Genomic DNA, 19,657 nt, shown 5'->3' with positions numbered 1-19,657 from the left:
TCAACATTTCCTCCATCTGCAGCTCCCTCTGTGCACACCTTACATTTGAATGTAGCTGCCACACTGGCTAATGACCCTCTCAGACCACTACATTTTTGATGAACCCACTCAGCGCACATTGTACATTGAATGGAGTTCACTCCGACACCCTTCCTACACACAGCACAGGGCCACTTCCCAGTTCTTTCCACCTCACCACATGCTTTACCACTTGCCATCACCTTCGTCTTTCCGATATTCACCTTCAGACCTTTTGTCTCCATACATTCCTTCCACGTGTTCATCTTTTCCTTCAGTCCATCCATACTTTCCGCAATCAACACCAGATCATCTGCATACAACAACTCCCACGGTAAACCCTCCTTTACGTTCTGAGCCAGCACCTCCATCACAGCTACAAATAGTAGTGGACTTAGTACCGACCCCTGATGCACTCCCACCTTCACCTCAAACTCGCCACTGTTCCCGTCCTTCGTCCTTACAGCTGTGCGCGCTCTTTTGTACGTTGCCATCACTACTCTGATCAACCATTCCCCCACTCCTAACTTCCTCAATGCCCATGTCAATACTTTGCGTGGTACCCTATCGAATGCTTTCTCCAGATCAACAAACCCAAGAAACAACTTCTTCCTCTTCTCCATGTACTTCTCCTGCAACTGCCTCACAATGAAAAGCGCGTCTGTCGTTCCTCTTCCTGGCATGAATCCAAACTGCATTTCGTCGATCTTCACTTTCTTCCTTATCCTCCTCTCCAACACCCTTTCCAATACCTTCATTCCATGCTCCAATAAATTTATCGCTCGGTACGAGCCACACTCCAGAGGGTCACCTTTCCCCTTGTATAGAGGGACGAGGGTACTCAGTTCCCAATCCACTGGAATGCGGCCTTCTTTCACCACCAGATTACAGATCTCTGTCATTCTCTTCACACCCCAACTTCCTGCTGCCTTCAACATATCTCCCCCAACTCCTGTCGGCCCTCCCGCTTTTCCACTCTTTATTGCTTTTATCGCTTCGTCAACTTCCTTCTCAGTTATCTTCTCTGCCGGTCCTAAAACTGGGTTACTCTCTATGTTGCCATCCCATTCATTCTCTGTATTCAACAGCATTTCCATATATCTTTTCCATCTTCCTTTAATTCCATCTGGGTCGACAACGATTTGTCCCACTTTATCCTTCAAGCAACTCACCCCCATCACATCACACCTCTCTTTCGCTTTGTGCTTTGCAATCCTGAATACTGCTTTCTGACCCTTTTCCGAATCCAAGCGTTCTCCGAACATTTTCCTACATGCCTCCTGCACCTTTGCTACCTCTTTCTTTGCAGCCTTCTTGGCTGCCTTATAACTTTCATGCTCTGCTGTTTCTGCTCCCGTACCCTTCGCCTTCTGCCACTCCTTGAACTTCTTCCTCTTCTCATCAATCCTCTTTCCAACTTCATCATCCCACCACCATGTTTCCGAGTGCCTCGGTGGTCCTTTTGTCCATCCACATACCTCACCAACGGCTCCCAACAGACAAGCTTTCATTGACATCCAACCACTTTCAAGCTCAACCACATCATCCTCTACCCTACTCAGCCTCTCTTTTAATGCCTCCCTTACTGTCACCTCTTTCAACCTCCACACCTTCATTCTTGGTTGGTACTTCACCCGCCGAGCTCTCCTCGCACCTTTCACCCTTATGTCGCAGACAACCAAGTGGTGCTGTGAAACAGCCTCCTCCCCCGGGATCACCTTTGTGTCCCGGAGGTGCCCCCTATCTCGCCTACGCACCATCAGGTAGTCAACGGTTGTCGTCGACCCACCTGACGTGTATGTAACAAGCTTATTATCCTCTTTCTGGAACTGAGTATTACAAATCAACAAATCAGCTCCATCAGCAAACTCCAAAATCCTTTCACCTTCTCCATTTCTCACACCATATCCGTAACCCCCATGAACTCCCTCAAAACCATCCATACTCCTTCCCACATGTCCATTCAGGTCTCCTCCCACCACAACAACTTCCTCATCTTTCACGTTTTCCATCAGCTTCTCTATCGCACACCAGAACTTGTCCTTCTCTTCATTGCTTCGACCAACCTGCGGAGCATATCCCGAGATGACGTTCACCAAGAGCTTTCCAATCATCATTTTCACCATCATCAACCTATCAATCACTCTAGTCACACTCACCGCACTGTCTACAAACTCCTCAGAAAACAGGACACCAACACCATTCATGCCCTCCGGGCACCCTTGCCACACAGACTTGTATTTCTGTCCCTGCCTACCCTTCACCATTCTCACACCACTTCCCTTCCATCTCGTCTCTTGCACACAACATATGTCCACTCTTCTTCTGACCAATACTTCCACCACTTCTCCTGATCTCCCTGTCATTGTCCCTACATTCCATGTCCCAAACCTCAGAAACCGATCTCCACTTCGGGCTGCACCCTGCCCATATGTACTTGTAATTGTCATGGTTCTCTTTTTGAGGCAATGTTTTTATGGCCGGATGCCTTTCCTGACGCCAACCCTCTTAGTCGTCTCTTACGACACGCAGGGATACGGTGTACCTATTCTGACCAGGGTACACACTGGGAAACGTTTAAAACATGGAAATTCGGGGGGGGGGGGGGGGGCAGCGTCAGCATCACAGCTGCGGTTTAAACATATTCCAACAATATCCAAACAGAACCATGAAAACCATGAAAAACAATCTGGGAAAAGTCTCCAAGCGAGAACGTGGATTTGATAAAGAAGGAGCAGAGGCGGAAGAAAAACGAGATACAGGGGGCGGGGCACAAGTCGAGATGAGGAGGAGAGCGTACAAGCACGTGTCCGGGAGGAGAGAAAGAATCAATATAGAATTCTTTGTCTCGGGAGGTGAGGTGAGGGGGAGAAAATAAAATAAAAGAAACAAGCAATACAGTGAAGGAAAGAACCCAAATCGACAAAACACCGACGGGGGGAGGGAAGCCCCAAGTTACCAGGCCGCGCACGAGGTACGACCCAGAAAACGATTAATTACACACAAGTTTGTATGAATTACAAACCAATACCAACCAGAAACACACAATAACACGTACACAGCAAAATAACCAGTGGAAATTTGACAAAGACAAGAATGGGAAAACACTTAAACTTCGATGCCGTGGAGAGCTCGAAGTACGCTTCACTCGCCCGAGGAACCGGAAGTCGGAAGTCTTGTTACTTCGTTGTTTCTTCATTAATGTTACTCGTTGAAGCAAAATCCATTCTGCACACATTACACTTGTAACGTATTCTCTTTTCTGGAACCTTTTTGTTTTTGTTTAATTTAACATAAATCTTGGGGTTGCGAGGCCCAGACATGCACTTGTATTTTATAGGAAGTGAGTCTTGATTTCATGATTATTTCTTGAAAAAAGGTTTCTTCCTCACTGTCAAGCTCCAACTGGACCTTATTTGTCCCATATTACTTCTGGATTGTTCAGTTGCAAAACAGGAAGCACTTCCGTTTCTAATGTGAATATCATCTGAATGTTCCTTTTCAAAAACACATTTTGAATCTTCTGTGACAGATGAATCGTTGTTATGTTTTCTTATTATTCTCCTCGTACAATAACCAAACTCCCGTCGGCAATCGTTGTTCTGACCATTAAAATAGCAAACAACGAGAGAGCAGAGAGGAAATTGAACCTCTTACACCGTGCAGTCAATCCGCCGCCAAATCCAAAACAACTCAAAGGGTTAATCAAATAATTAAATAATTGATTAATTGAATAATCAATAAATCAAAAATACCATCTATAGCCAAATCACTTGGTCATTGTTGTGTCCAAATATCAGCTTCCTACCTCAAAAGGTGCCTGAGATATTTCCCAGATGAGAAAGGAAATAAATAAGTTCTTAATTAATAATAATTAAGTAATTCATTGATTAATCAAAAAAACGAAAAATATTGTTTTTGCCAAAGCACTTGCTCACTGTTGTGCTGAAATTTCAACTTCCCAGCTAAAAGGATGGCTGAGATACCGCCTGGACAAACCAACTAGAAAACAATCAAGAAAACAAACAAACAAGAAAGAAACCGGAGTGAAAACTGAGTACTCTCTTTCAGCACAAGTCATCGCCGGGCCCCCTTCGGTGCCTGGTGATGACGTCACGCAGCGCCTGAAGATGGAATATGAAAGGAGCGGTGTACAATATTTAGATAAAATTTTGCATATATTTCATAAAATAATTGCATTTTTAAAAGACATATGTTCCAGTAATGAGCAACAGTTGTTTTTTTGGACAAGGCTGGTCTGTGATGCCAAAGCCTTGGCCGTTTCAAGCCGTATGCAAAAGCAGAACGTGTTTAATTGGCAGAGCTGCGTCTCGTTTTGAGAATCCATCGTGGCTGTTTCTTTTGACTGTTTTCGTCTCCATTTTTTATACAAGATCTAGGCTCGTGGAAGAGCTAGGACACAGCTATAACAAGATATATATGTTATAGCTAGAATAGCTATAACAGATCAGGACACAACATGGCAAAGGGAACAGCAGGAGAAAGGGGAAACGCCAACAGCAGGGCGGAGGGAGAAAGTCGACAGACGGACGACCAAAAAATGCAGGTAACGATGAGGGTTAGCGGAGAATGCAAGTGATGAACAATATGGATACGTAAGCAAAGTTTTGGGAGTGTGGGGTAGGTGTGGTTTAACAGGGATAGAAAATATCATGGTTTTGGATGGGGGATGGTGGTGAACAGCTGTCTTGAAGACCTGAAGGAAAGAATGAGATCGAGGAGAATTTGGAAGGTGGTTCCACAAGCAGGAAAAAAGAGGAACAAATGAGTGGAGGTGAGCAGCGATTCTGGATTTAGGCAGTTTCACTAAGAGAGGGGGTTGATGGTGGACCACGTTCATCTTGCATATACTTGAGGAGACAGAGCACGGAGAGGGAAGAGGGTGCAAGACCAGAAATGAAGCGGAAGACAACATAGAGACCACCTACCTGTCGGTGTTGGCAAAGTCATAGGCCCAGAGACTCTGCTTCATCACCAAGATAGTCCAATGATCTTGAAAGCCTTGGTTTCCACAGTGTCAAGCTGAGCATGATGTGAGGCACGGGAGCCGGTCCAGAGGGGAGAGCAGTGCTCCATCAAGCTGCAGATGAAATCCTTATGAGTGGAGGTGGTCAGGTGTGCTAAGGAAGGACTTTGCACAATGGAGGATGCCCAGCCGGCATCTGCCTTTGGAGGCCAACGTTGAAACGTGGCCTAACCAAGAGAGATCATGGCTGAGAGTGACACCCAAGAGTTTGAGTGATTGAACCTCTATGAGACGGTTGTTGAGAAAGTGGATGAGAGGGCTTGCAATACGGTCCTTTTGGAGAGAGAGTGTGTGTGGGATTTCTCAGGATTGAAAGACCAGTTTGTGATTTTTGTCAAGGTCTGGGGAGAGGTAAGAGGCTGCTGCCTTTCTGCCAGAAGCATGAGGGATGACAGGCCTAGAGTGGAGTCATCAGCAAAGAGATAAGGAGGATTTTCCGGAGTCAGGGAGATCATTGATGAGGAATAGGAATAGGATGGGGAAGATTCTCTAAATATCCTAGGATGCAACAATCTGCAAGTTAAGGATGCAATTTAATTTCCGTGACCTTATTCGCGGTTAAATTATTGATAACCAATGAAATTCTGTGACGAAGAGGGGAAGAAAAAAGTTTGATTAAACCGGTCACAATTATTATTATTTTTTCCATGGGGAAACATGTCGGGCGTACTGGAACTGAGACTTTTCTTTTGAATACACGATTCCATTTCGCGCTTTTTGCCGCACATCAAGCGGATACATTTTTGTCCTCAGTAAGTTGGTGAAACCTTCCCACATGCAGTCTTCATGACCTGTTTATTTATTACCTTGGCCACCAAAGGTGGATTGAGGTTACCTTTTCTTCCTTGTATATCTGTTTATTTGTCTGTCTGTCTCTCTGTGAACAGGATATCTCAAAAAGTTAAGGATGGAATTGGATGAAACTTGGTGGACAGGTTGGGTGTGTGACAAGAACCAGCCAATTAGATTTTGGTTCCGATCTAGGCCTATCAGTGGTGTGCAAAACGTAAACTGTTCGGCCCAGCGGAGGTGTGCACTCTTCCGAGTGTTGTTCTCGTTGTTTAGCTGCTTCTTCTTTTTTTCTGAACCATCAGTCAGCTTTTCTATCAGATACCTTGTGGAACCTCATTTTTTACTTTGCCTTTTGATTGTTAAGATTGTTTTCATTGCATTGATTCTGCTTCTGCTTTTTTGCAAATCCTTGTTTCTGTGCTGCATTCACAGCTCATTTTTATTTTGCCATTTTCTTTCTCTCCTCCCTCAATTTCACCCCTTCCTTGCCCCTCCACCAATGCTCTGATTGTGCAACATGGAATCATTTTCCACTCAATCTACTGCTTGAAATCGTATTCCTCGTTTCCTTTTGCCATCTTGCTTCCCCAAACTTCTTTGTTTGCGTGCTTAAACCTTCAAGCTTGTGGACGGCAAAACACTTAAGACATCCCGTCAGTGCAGGCATTCCACTACATGACCTCTCAGCTGCTGAGGTCTTCCGGACACGAAGCATCAGCATTACCGATCCCGCAGGCCACAGGTAGAAACACGTGATGCTAACATGGACTTGTCTTTATATTCTTTGGTTTCTTCCCCTTTCTCCCACGTTTGTCCTACCCTCCCTTTCATGAGTTAGCCCACCTCTTTCCACGTCCCTTGTACTTTTCTCCCTTTCGCTGCTTTTCCTCCTCTTAGCTTTTCTTACTTGCCCTTTTGTAAGATTGTTTTTCACACCCAAACTCTTCTCCTCTTAGAGCCCCCCCCCTCCTACCCGCATTCCCTTCCACCCCATCTCTTCGATTTTCCTCCCCTCCTCCATCTCTAATTTACTTTTTTACCCCTGACCACGCTGATCTTTATGTCCCTCACACAAAGCTGTCTAGAATGTCAAAGTATTGATAAAAAGGTAGAGTTCTAACCTGTATTTGTACCCACCCCCTCTCTGTAGTTACATCACCTCCTTTCGCTTCTGCTTCTTCTTTTATATTGTTTTCCTGCTTAGCTGTTCCCACTTCCTCCTCTCTTTGATTTATTTGTTCCCTATTTCAAACTCTTCTTCAGTCATAGGTATTATCCTCTTTCTCCTCCAGGTTCCTCCCTTAAAGGGATTTGGGTTCCTCCCTTTCTCCTCCTCCCTTAAAAAAAAAAATATATAAGCTACTACTTTCCATCCTCACCCTCACAGGGTTTCCTAACTGATCCCTTTGTCTAAATTTACCTTTTCCAACCATGACGATGCATTTACCTCCCACACCCACTCCTCAAAATTATTTGGGGTGTTAGCTTATTCTATACTATAGTGATATAGTCTATAAGAGAGCTGTTTGTCTGTCTGACTGTGTGTCGCCATTTTACTCAGAGATGGCCAAACGGATCTTAAACTTTCAGAGGTTTATCGGTGAGGGCCGTGAGTTGTTTTCGGCAAAAACAAAGAAAAATGGAAAAATATAGTTGCTTTTTTTTTCGATTTATTTTCTTTTAATCGCTTTAATCTTTAATTAATCTTTAATTTTTAATTTTTTTAATTTTAAATTTTATTATTTTAATTTTAATTTAATTTAATTATTATTTAATTAATATTATTAATTAATGTTATTAATTAATTATTATTAATTTATTTAATTTAATTTAATTTGAATCTTTAATTTTTTTAATCTTTAATCTTTAAAAAAAAAACGATTTATTTTCTTTTAATACTCGATAGACGTGGAGATCGGTTTCTGAGGTTTGGGACATGGAATGTAGGGACAATGACAGGGAGATCAGGAGAAGTGGTGGAAGTATTGGTCAGAAGAAGAGTGGACATATGTTGTGTGCAGGAGACGAGATGGAAGGGAAGTGGTGTGAGAATGGTGGAGGGTCGGCAGGGACAGAAATACAAGTTTGTGTGGCAAGGGTGCCTGGAGGGCGTGAATGGTGTTGGTGTCCTGTTTTCTGAGGAGTTTGTAGACAGTGTGGTGAGTGTGACTAGAGTGAGTGATAGGTTGATGGTGGTGAAAATTATGATTGGAAAGCTCTTGGTGAACGTCATCTCGGGATATGCTCCGCAGGTTGGTCGGAGCGATGAAGAGAAGGACAAGTTCTGGTGTGCGATAGAGAAGCTGATGGAAAACGTGAAAGATGAGGAAGTTGTTGTGGTAGGAGGAGACCTAAATGGACATGTGGGAAGGAGAATGGACGGTTTTGAGGGAGTTCATGGGGGTTACGGATATGGTGTGAGAGATGGAGAAGGTGAAAGGATTTTGGAGTTTGCTGATGGAGCTGATTTGTTGATTTGTAATACTCAGTTCCAGAAAGAGGATAATAAGCTTGTTACATACACGTCAGGTGGATCGACGACAACCGTTGACTACCTGCTGGTGCGTAGGCGAGATAGGGGGCAACTCCGGGACACAAAGGTGATCCCAGGGTAGGAGGCTGTTTCACAGCACCACTTCGTTGTCTGTGACATAAGGGTGAAAGGTGCGAGGAGAGCTCGGCGGGTGAAGTACCAACCGAGAATGAAGGTGTGAAGGTGTGGAGGTTGAAAGAGGTGACAGTGAGGGAGGCATTAAAAGAGAGGCTGAGTATGGTAGGGGATGATGTGGTTGAGCTTGAAAGTGGTTGGATGTCAATGAAAGATAGTCTGTTGGGAGCCGTTGGTGAGGTATGTGGATGGACAAAAGGACCACCGAGGCACTCGGAAACATGGTGGTGGGATGATGAAGTTGGAAAGAAGATTGACGAGAAGAGGAAGAAGTTCAAGGAGTGGCAGAAGACGAAGGGTATGGGGGAAGAAAAGGCAAAGCATGAAAGTTATAAGGCAGCAAAGAAGGCTGCAAAGAAAGAGGTAGCAAAGGTGCAGGAGGCATGTAGGAAAATGTTCGGAGAACACTTGGATTTGGAAGAGGGTCAGAGAGCGGTATTCAGGATTGCAAAGCAGATAGCGAAAGAGAGGTGTGATGTGATGGGGGTGAGTTGCTTGAAGGATGAAGTGGGACAAATCGTTGTGGACCCAGATGGAATGAAAGGAAGATGGAAGAGATATATGGAAATGCTGTTGAATACAGAGAATGAATGGGATGGCAACATAGAGAGTAACCCAGTTTTAGGACCGGCAGAGAAGATAACCGAGAAGGAAGTTGAGGAAGCGATAAAAGCAATGAAGAGTGGAAAAGCGGGAGGGCCGACGGGAGTTGTGGGAGATATGTTGAAGGCAGCGGGAAATTGGGGTGTGAAGAGAATGACAGAGATCTGCAATCTGGTGGTGAAAGAAGGCCGCATTCCAGTGGATTGGGAACTGAGTACTCTCGTCCCTCTATACAAGGGGAAAGGTGACCCTCTGGACTGTGGCTCGTATCGAGCGATAAAGTTATTGGAGCATGGAATGAAGGTATTGGAAAGGGTGTTGGAGAGGAGGATAAGGAAGAAAGTGAAGATTGACGAAATGCAGTTTGGATTTATGCCAGGAAGAGGAACGACAGACGTGCTTTTTATTGTGAGGCAGTTGCAGGAGAAGTACATGGAGAAGCGGAAGAAGTTGTTTCTTGGGTTTGTTGATCTGGAGAAAGCATTCGATAGGGTTCCACGTGAAGTGGTGACATGGGCATTGAGGAAGTTTAGGAGTGGAGGAATTGTTGATCAGAGTAGTGATGGCAATGTACAAAAGAGCGCGCACAGCTGTAAGGACGAAGGACGGGAACAGTGGTGAGTTTGAGGTGAAGGTGGGAGTGCATCAGGGGTCGGTACTAAGTCCACTACTATTTGTAGCTGTGATGGAGGTGCTGGCTCGGAACGTAAAGGAGGGTTTACCGTGGGAGTTGTTGTATGCAGATGATCTGGTGTTGATTGCGGAAAGTATGGATGGACTGAAGGAAAAGATGAACAGGTGGAAGGAATGTATGGAGACAAAAGGTCTGAAGGTGAATATCGGAAAGACGAAGGTGATGGCAAGTGGTAAAGCATGTGGTGAGGTGGAAAGAACTGGGAAGTGGCCGAGTACTGTGTGCAGGAAGGGTGTTGGAGTAAACTCCATTCAATGTACAATGTGCGCTGAGTGGGTTCATCAAAAATGTTGTGGTTTGAGAGGGTCATTAACCAGTGTGGCAGCTACATTCAAATGTAAGGTGTGCACAGAGGGAGCTGCAGATAGAGGAAATGTTGAGGTGGATCTTGGAGACAGCACGAAGCTGGAAGGTGTGAAAACATTTTGTTACCTAGGAGACATGCTGAATGGAGAAGGCGGATCAGACTCGGCAACGGTTGCTAGAGTGAGATGTGCATGGAAGAAGTTTCGTGAACTGAGTGGCGTGCTGATGAGGAGGGGAGTGTCATTGAAGCTGAAGGGAAAGGTGTATGCTGCACGTGTGAGAAGTGTTATGATTTATGGGAGTCAGACATGGGTAATGAACGTAGAGCAGCAACGAAGGCTGGAAAGGGTGGAAATGCGAATGGGTCGGTGGATGTGTGGAGTATCGTTGAGAGAGAGGAAGACAAGTGATGAATTGCGAAAGATGATGGGAATAGAGCCTGTGATGGATGCTGTGAAGAGAAACAGTTTGAGATGGTTTGGTCATGTGTTGAGGAAGGATGAAAGTGACTGGTTGAGAAGAGTGATGGAAATGAATGTAGAAGGAAGTAGAGGACGGGGAAGACCAAGAAAGACTTGGCTAAAGATGGTGGAAGAAGAAATGCGGGCAAGGGGGTTAACAAGGAGAGATGCAGAAAATAGGGCAAAATGGAGAAGATTGTCATGGGGACCGCAAGGCTAACCCCCTCTCTTGCAGGGAAAATGGCCTTAAAATGCCTGTTGTTGTTGTTGCTCCATCGTGCCTAAGCCTTTGTCACTATGTGAAAGGTAATATTAAATGATTCCTGACCCCATTTCTTAGTGGGTGTGGGGAAGTGATTTAGGCCCCCACAAAAAGTAGAAAATAACCAAAATCTGATTTCTTCAAAATGCCAACAGGATAAGAACAGCACCGGGCAGCGCCGGGTACCCCTGCACGTGTTCTATATGTGAGGTATAGTTCTACCGTGATGAAATACTGTGCTATGAATTTTCAATTGGTCATTGGATTTGACACCAATCCAAATTTTTATTACGGGCCCTCGGCATCAAAAAGCTAAATATATCGCACAAACATTATACGATTACGCAGATATTTCAAATGGAGCACCTCACCGTCATTGGAGCATTTATCTTGCATCATATGTGTCAATAAATGTGAATTGTTGCTCCTAGCTTGCCGGCTCGATGACAGAAGACGCCATTTGCATTTTTGCCACCTTCGTCCCTACCCTGTTTAGAATCCCGTGCGGACTTGCTAGAGCAGCTTAGATGAGCATCTTCCTCCAATCCTGCCCCTTGATTGAAGGAAATTACTGAACATACTTGGTCAACCGACTTGCTCTGCTGCAGCGAAGCACACCTGTGTTTTCAACGATGAATGAAAGTGGCACAGACTTACTGATTTTGAGGGTATTTTTGAGAACCACCTGCTGTCGTCTTTGTCACTCCAATTCTGATCGTCCGTGATGGAGAGCCGGATATTATTATCTATCAAAGGTTAGAGAGAAGACCTCATCGCTTTAATGCCACAAGTGGAGACAGCATGCTAGGGGATATGGCAGACTGTCACTTCCTGTTTTGTGTTCCTTTTATTTCCATCGCTTGTTAAAAGCCGAGCAGAACAAAATGTTTTCGTCAGTCTGTTGAAGAGAAGAATGGTCCCATACTGATCTCAGTGATAGACTCTGGAACCATAAATATAGTACGAAAGGCTGATGGATGTCAAGGGACTTCATCAACGTTTTTTTTTTTTTTTTTTTTTTTTGCCCCCCCCCCCCCCCCCCCCACCATCATGATGAATTATGGCTTCACATTTTATACTTTCCACTATAAAATAAGACTGTGATATGCAGTGAGTAAAACAAACCGATGTGACGGTTAGTTGCGTAAAATAAACTGAGATTGTCAGTGTGGAAGACGATTCTTGAAATCGCCAGCTGTCTCCTGAGACGTATCTATGAGGATATATTTTTTGTATACAGAGTCGAGGCTCATGGAAGAACTAATATACTGAATGGATCAGGATGTATCAGGCCAAAAGGAACAGCAGAGAGAGGGGGACACCAACAGCAGAGTTGAAAGACCAAATAAAGGCAGAATTGGACAAACAATGGTTGTGCGAAAGGCATGGGGGCAGGAGAGGATGCATGGGGTGGACAAGATGGATACAGAAGGAAACTGTGAGGAGGAAGACTGTGAATTTTGATAGGAGGAGGGATTGGGAAGGGGAAGGAGCTTAACGAGAGTAGAAAAGGTCATGCTTTTGGCTTGGGGATGATCTGAGATGGTACTGAACAGCTATCTTGAGGGTATAATAGAGGGAATAATGAGATTGAAGCGAATGTGGAAGTTGTTTCCACAGGCAGGAAAAAAAGATGAACAAATGAGTGGAGGTGAGCAGTGATCCTGGATTTAGGTAGTTTCACAAGTAGGGGATTGATGGTGGACCGTATGCACCCAACATAAACTTTGGGGGGAAGAGAGGGGAGGCAAAGCATGGAAAGAGCAGAGGGTGCAAGACCAGAAAGAAGGCGACAGAAGACAGAGAGACCACCGACCTGTCGACAATGGTGAAGTGATGGGCCCATCGACTCATTGCAAGAGATTCCAATTATCTTGAAGGCCTTGGTTTCCATGGCATCAAGCTGCGGATGAAGATAGGGAAACAAAACTGAAATCTCATAACCTGGGAGTTGAGAGATCTGATCATGATCAAATCCTCTTTACATTTCACCCTTGTAGGAAACAGCCTAATTTTGATTAAGCGGAAAATGTAACTTCAGTAAACTACCACAGCGATTTTTTTTTTTTTTCAGGAGCCAGTCCTATGCCTTGCCCCTTTGCAAGTCTGATTGGCTGTCTCACGTTTATGCCTCACTCGTCCCTGAAGAGATGCTCTTGTAATCGGTCTGTGTGTCAGTCGGTGTGTGAGTCCACACATTTGATCTACAACTTTGATAAAGATGTACTCTAATCTATATAATCCAGCGAGGCTTTGCATGTAAAGTAAAGTCTCGTCAAAGTTTGATTTTTGGTTCCCGTACTAAGTTGATTTTGCTCCGTCCTCCAGACTTTGTTTTCACCCATGCTTCTCATCATTTTATTTCCTGCATGCTTATTTATTTACTTACTTTGCATGGCTATTTATTTCTGCTTCAAGAAAAGTCAACTCGGTTGTATATTTCCTTGTGTCGACCCTGACACTCAGTACAAAGAAGCTACTTCAAGGATCTCGACTGTGGATATTTTTACTCGACATTTTCTTCTTGGGATAGTCATCACTTTTCTTCTGGTGTTGTTTTGAAACTTTATTTGTGCAACTCCTGCCTTTTTAACAAAAACATTTTTTTCGTCGAAACACGGGTTCTTTTTTAGTTTAAGAACACACAGCTTTGGGTTAAGTGAATACGGAGAATTTATCTTAACGTGCAAACAAAATTCTCCAATTAATGGTCAATTGAGTGAGATCGTACCATTCAGGTGAGTGTTTGATGCCATTTCCCCATCTGGGACACCCCTCTGAGCATCCATAATACTGTATCTCCTGCTGAGGTTTCTCAGGTGTCATAAGAATCGGAAGGAACAGAAAGCAAATTGGGCAATTGCGATTGTGATTTGGATTTTGAGCCTCTTTCACAAATCTATAGCCTTCAGCTGGGATATGGATATACAGACTTGGCATTTAATATGGAATATTTTTTTTGTGGGGGTGAACTTACTTTTCAAGATGCCTTAGAACCAAACGTTCATTGGAATTATGTTGAAATTATTCTAGAATTTGTTAATGTGACCTTTAAAAGAAACAAAAACCACATTTGACATTTCAAAACAAATAAATTGATCCTTGAAAGTGATGTAAACTGATATCGAACTCAATTCATGGACAGTACTGTGTTAAACTTCTGTACGTTTTCCAGAAGTATCTCTTTATTTTGCACATTAGCCAATTTTTTTTTCAACAAAAACAAAAGTTAAATTACGACTGGGATTACGGACAGTAAAATTACAGTTCAGTACTTCGTGTAAACCTCACGAGCATTCAGGAGAGCACGTACACGTTGAGGCATGCTATTCACGAGATTTGCCAAGGTTTGGACAGGAATCGCTTGCCATGCAGTGACAATAGCCTGCTGCAATTCATGCACAGAGGTCGGCTGCTGGTCCAAGTGGTCGATTTGACGCGTTAATTCTGCCCACAAGTTCTCTATCGGATTCATATCCGGGGACATGGCAGGCCTTTCCATATGCTCTACACCACGGTCAGCAAGAAAGTGTTGGATCATGCGAGCACGATGAGGCCGTGCATTGTCATCTTGGAAGACAAAGTTTCCTTGAAAGGCTGCACGAGCAAATGGAAGCATTGTTTCTTCCAGAATGGCCCTGTACTTGAACTGGTTCAGGTTTCCATTCAGAACAACCAGGTCAGTTTGGCCCCCTGCATGAAAAGCAGCCCAAACTGTCACCCCACCACCTCCAGCTTGGACTCTTGGAACTATACAATCTTTGTTGTAGGCTTCATGCACTTGTCTGCGCACTCGGACGTGGCCATCTTGACGATAGACCAGAAATCTAGACTCGTCACTGAAGATCACGTGTTTCCATTGTCTTGGCTGCCATTGACGGTGCTCTCTGGCCCACTGCAATCGGCGCTGGTGGTGTTGTCTGGTCAGGCCTGGCTTTCTCAGGGGATGCCTGGCACGATAGCCTCCTTGAACCAGTCTTTGGTTGACTCGCCTTCTGGATACAGGCACATTTGTCAGTTGCTGCCACTCAGCCCTAAGACGATTAGCTGACTTGGTACGGCCATTGCGGACTAACCGGTTCAGCTGGCGATCATCCCTCCTTGTGGTTCTGCGGAGACGTCCTGGCCTCGGTATTGGAGTAGGGACACCCCTCTGAGCATTTCGTTTCAGGATCTTTGACACCTGACCTTGAGTGATGCCATACTGCACAGCAATAGCACGCTGTTTCATGCCGTAATTTCGTAAAGCCACCACTCCATGGCAAACAGCATTGTCGAGTTGACGGACCATCTCCAGAGGAAGCGGCAATAACTTTTGGAGACGTGCAGCAGTTGTTTTACACTAATACAGAACGCAACAACCCTTGTATACCTGACTGAAACCAATCATCAAATGCACCTGTCCGTACATTTTGCCATGCCACCTGTGATATAATCCTGTTGTTGACTTCTTGCTGCGACAGACAATCTGTGACATGGCTCTTTTAACAAATAAATCACCAAAGTGTAAAAGAAACTCACCAGATTGATATACCGAGTTAAGAAAGTAAACCCACGTCAAGAAAAAATATATATTCCATATTAAATGCCAAGTCTGTATATATACTGAAACGCAAAAGAAACTTACCACCTTTGAAACCTTTAAATATCAACAATAACACTGCGTGTAGTAAATGTGTGAACTTATTTGTGGACAATAGTGTCCTCACTATCAGACAAAACGGTCACGGATGGTCACTTGAACCTTCAATGGTCACTTCATAGCACAGCTGTTGAACAGCCGTTTTGACTGTCAGTGATTAGCCAAGGGGTACGGGATGATTTTAATGAGCTGCACGTGATGTCTTGATATTGGCTTTAAAAAGGCCAGTGCAAAATGGGCATTTCAATCAACATGCCACGATTGTCAAGGGATCAACGGCAGCGTGTCCTGGGCATGCTGCAAGGCGGACTGAGCTACCGTGAGGTGGCACGTCGCCTTGGCTGTTCACACCAGACGATATCGGCCCTGGTGGACAGAGACACCCTCCACAACTCTGCAGATGACAGACCTCGATCAGGGAGGCCAAGAGTCACCACTGCAAGGCAGGACAGGCAGATGGTCCGAAGTCACCTGCGGGATCGATTCCGTCCAGCATCCCGCACTGCGGCAGAAACTCCGGGGCGTGCAAACCCACGGATCTCCAATGATACTGCACGAAGACGACTGCTAAAAGACAAGTGGACTGCATGAAGACGGCCACCCCACCTGTTGGCTTGATGCACGCAACAATCGGCATATCGCTCGCCAGTTCTTCTCCAGTCACGCTTACGCCCATCAGGACTGTCCACACAGAACCTTGACTCATCGCTGAAGGCGACCTCGTTCCACTGCGCCAAGGTCCACCGCTGATGCTGCTGGCACCATCTCTGTCGGTTGCGGCGATGGGCAGCCGTCATCACGGGGCCTCTGTATGGTCTTCTGGCAGTCGGACCATAGTCATGCAGTCGTCTTCGTGCAGTATCATTGGAGATCCGTGGGTTTGCACGCCCCGGAGTTTCTGCCGCAGTGCGGGATGCTGGACGGAATCGATCCCGCAGGTGACTTCGGACCATCTGCCTGTCCTGCCTTGCAGTGGTGACTCTTGGCCTCCCTGATCGAGGTCTGTCATCTGCAGAGTTGTGGAGGGTGTCTCTGTCCACCAGGGCCGATATCGTCTGGTGTGAACAGCCAAGGCGACGTGCCACCTCACGGTAGCTCAGTCCGCCTTGCAGCATGCCCAGGACACGCTGCCGTTGATCCCTTGACAATCGTGGCATGTTGATTGAAATGCCCATTTTGCACTGGCCTTTTTAAAGCCAATATCAAGACATCACGTGCAGCTCATTAAAATCATCCCGTACCCCTTGGCTAATCACTGACAGTCAAAACGGCTGTTCAACAGCTGTGCTATGAAGTGACCATTGGAGGTTCAAGTGACCATCCGTGACCGTTTTGTCTGATAGTGAGGACACTATTGTCCACAAATAAGTTCACACATTTACTACACGCAGTGTTATTGTTGATATTTAAAGGTTTCAAAGGTGGTAAGTTTCTTTTGCGTTTCAGTATATATACAGACTTGGCATTTAATATGGAATTTTTTTTTTGTGGGGGTGAACTTACTTTTCAAGATGTCTTAGAACCAAAAGTTCATTGGAATTATGTTGAAATTATTCTAGATTTTGTTAATGTGACCTTCAAAAGAAACAAAAACCACATTTGACATTTCGAAACAAATAAATTGATCCTTGAAAGTGATGTAAACTGATATCGAACTCAATTCAGGGACAGTACTGTGATAAACTTCTGTACGTTTTCCAGAAGTATCTCTTTATTTTGCACATTAGCCAATTTTTTTTTCAACAAAAACAAAAGTTAAATTACGACTGGGATTACGGACAGTAAAATTACAGTTCAGTACTTCGTGTAACCCTCACGAGCATTCAGGAGACCACGTACATGTTGAGGCATGCTGTTCACGAGATTTGCCAAGGTTTGGACAGGAATCGCTTGCCATGCAGTGACAATAGCCTGCTGCAATTCACGCACAGAGGTCGGCTGCTGGTCCAAGTGGTCGATTTGACGCGTCAATTCTGCCCACAAGTTCTCTATCGGATTCATATCCGGGGACATGGCAGGCCACTCCATATGCTCTACACCACGGTCAGCAAGAAAGTGTTGGATCATGCGAGCACGATGAGGCCATGCATTGTCATGTTGGAAGACAAAGTTTCCTCGAAAGGCTGCACGAGCAAATGGAAGCAATGTTTCTTCCAGAATGGCCATGTACTTGAACTGGTTCAGGTTTCCATTCAGAACAACCAGGTCAGTTTTGCCCCCTGCATGAAAAGCAGCCCAAACGGTCACCCCACCACCTCCAGCTTGGACTCTTGGCACTATACAATCTTTGTTGTAGGCTTCGCTTCATGCGCTTGTCTGCGCACTCGGACGTGGCCAACTTGACGATAGACCAGAAATCTAGACTCGTCACTGAAGATCACGTGATTCCAGTGTCCTGGCTGCCATTGACGGTGCTCTCTGGCCCACTGCAATCGGCGCTGGCGGTGTTGTCTGGTCAGGCGTGGCTTTCTCAGGGGACGCCTGGCACGATAGCCTGCTTGAACCAGTCGTTGGTTGACTAGCCTTCTGGATACAGGCACATTTGTCAGTTGCTGCCACTCAGCCCTAAGCCGATTAGCTGACTTGTTATGGCCATTGCGGACTAACCGGTGCAGCTGGCGATCATCCCTCCTTGTGGTTCTGCGGGGACGTCCTGGCCTCGGTATTGGAGTAGGGACAACCCTCTGAGCATTTCGTTTCAGGATCTTTGACACCTGACCTTGAGTGATGCCATACTGCCGAGCAATAGCGCGCTGTTTCATGCCGTAATTTCGTAAAGCCACCACTCCATGACAAACAGCATTGTCGAGTTGACATATCATCTCCAGAAGAAGCGGCAATAACTTTTGGAGACGTGCAGCAGTTATTTTCCACTAATACAGAACGCAACAACCCGTGTATACCCGACTGTGAAGCAAATCATAAAATGCACTTGTCCGTACATTTTGCCACGCCACCTGTGATATAATCCTGTTGTTGACTTCTTGCTGCGACAGACAATCAGTGACATGGTTCTTTTAACAAATAAATCACCAAAGTGTAAAAGAAACTCACCAGATTGATATACTGAGTTAAGAAAGTAAACCCAAGTCAAGGAAAAAAAAATATTCCATATTAAATGCCAAGTCTGTATATACATATATATATATACTATACATAGTGGTGCGGCAGACTAACCTGGTTTCTTTGTTTCGTTTTTGTAAGTTGGATGAGACAGAGAGAGGCCACACGTAAAAATATATATATAAAAATTTGGCCTTTGCTCATGATCGGTAATGTAATCTTATTTTGTATGCCGCAGGTGGCTGAGAGTTTGCCTTGATATCTTGCTGGGGGTGTGACTGTGCCACCGATGCAGTACCCCATGTAGCTTAAAGGAGGAATTTTTAATTCGTTGTAATTTATTCAGGGTGCCGGTGATAACTCTCCGACTGTTTTTGATGGACACCGTGCGATATTTAACACCACCCACTAATGTCGGCAGACATTCTGGGTTTTAGCACCCAGTTTAATTAACGTCCATCTGAGGGATGGCACACACATTTAACCCCCCTTCATATGAAACACCGGGATGACAGGTTATACCTGGGTCGGGATTCAAACCCAGGCAAGACACCTAAGAGCTGAGTGTGTGTATCTCTAGGCCCTCCTGTCAGCCCTGGTTCTGGTGTGTGCGTGCGTGCGTGTGTGCGCGTGCACGTGTGTGTGCGTGTATGCGCAGTGAGTGGATACACATGTATTTGATTTTATTTCTCTAACCACAATTGCATAATTTTGGTCAAAAATGATCAGATATCAGTAATACTTGTATGTTAAGAGCAGTCAAAGACCTAAGGTGGCATCAAGGACACGCTCGGCCGACACCATACACTTTGTTCAGGTGGCACTTTAAGTCCGCACACCTCTTTGAAATGCACACTGGAAATATTTTACGTTGAGCAATTGCATGCAGTTTGGACAGCCGGCGTATCCCATGAAGGATGGCATGCTCTGATGCAAGCACTACTATTATATTCGCAAGTGCTGTGAGAACTAATATGCTGTATATTATTTTGGGTGTGGAGTTGAAATAAAAAAGCCAGGTGTTGGCTTAACAGTTAAGGTGGCTGGTGTAAGGTCCTTGGGTTCTGGGTTTTAGCCCCTGTTTTAGCACCAGGTGCGTTT

At 45.0% G+C, this 19,657-nt stretch overlaps 1 protein-coding gene across 8 annotated transcripts in view; it reads left to right on the top strand.

The window, feature by feature from the left end:
• Positions 1 to 19,657, top strand: part of TSC2 (TSC complex subunit 2) — a 177,517-nt gene that overhangs the window by 124,949 nt on the left and 32,911 nt on the right. For 4 of the 8 annotated variants that reach the window (XM_078774793.1, XM_078774791.1, XM_078774790.1 and 1 more), the window contains exon 26: positions 6,480 to 6,599. The exons of the other annotated variants lie outside the window; for them this stretch is intronic. In XM_078774793.1, the coding sequence (XP_078630919.1) occupies positions 6,480 to 6,599 (120 nt within the window). The remainder of the gene's footprint in view (positions 1 to 6,479; positions 6,600 to 19,657) is intronic. 8 annotated transcript variants of the gene reach the window in all.

This window comes from Myxine glutinosa, chromosome 3 (genome assembly GCF_964187855.1).
Source record: "Myxine glutinosa chromosome 3, kmMyxGlut1.1, whole genome shotgun sequence".
Classification (NCBI taxonomy): Eukaryota; Metazoa; Chordata; class Myxini; order Myxiniformes; family Myxinidae; genus Myxine; species Myxine glutinosa.
The sequence above is the reverse complement of the archived record's forward strand: the minus strand, read 5'-3'. Positions and strand labels throughout refer to the sequence as shown.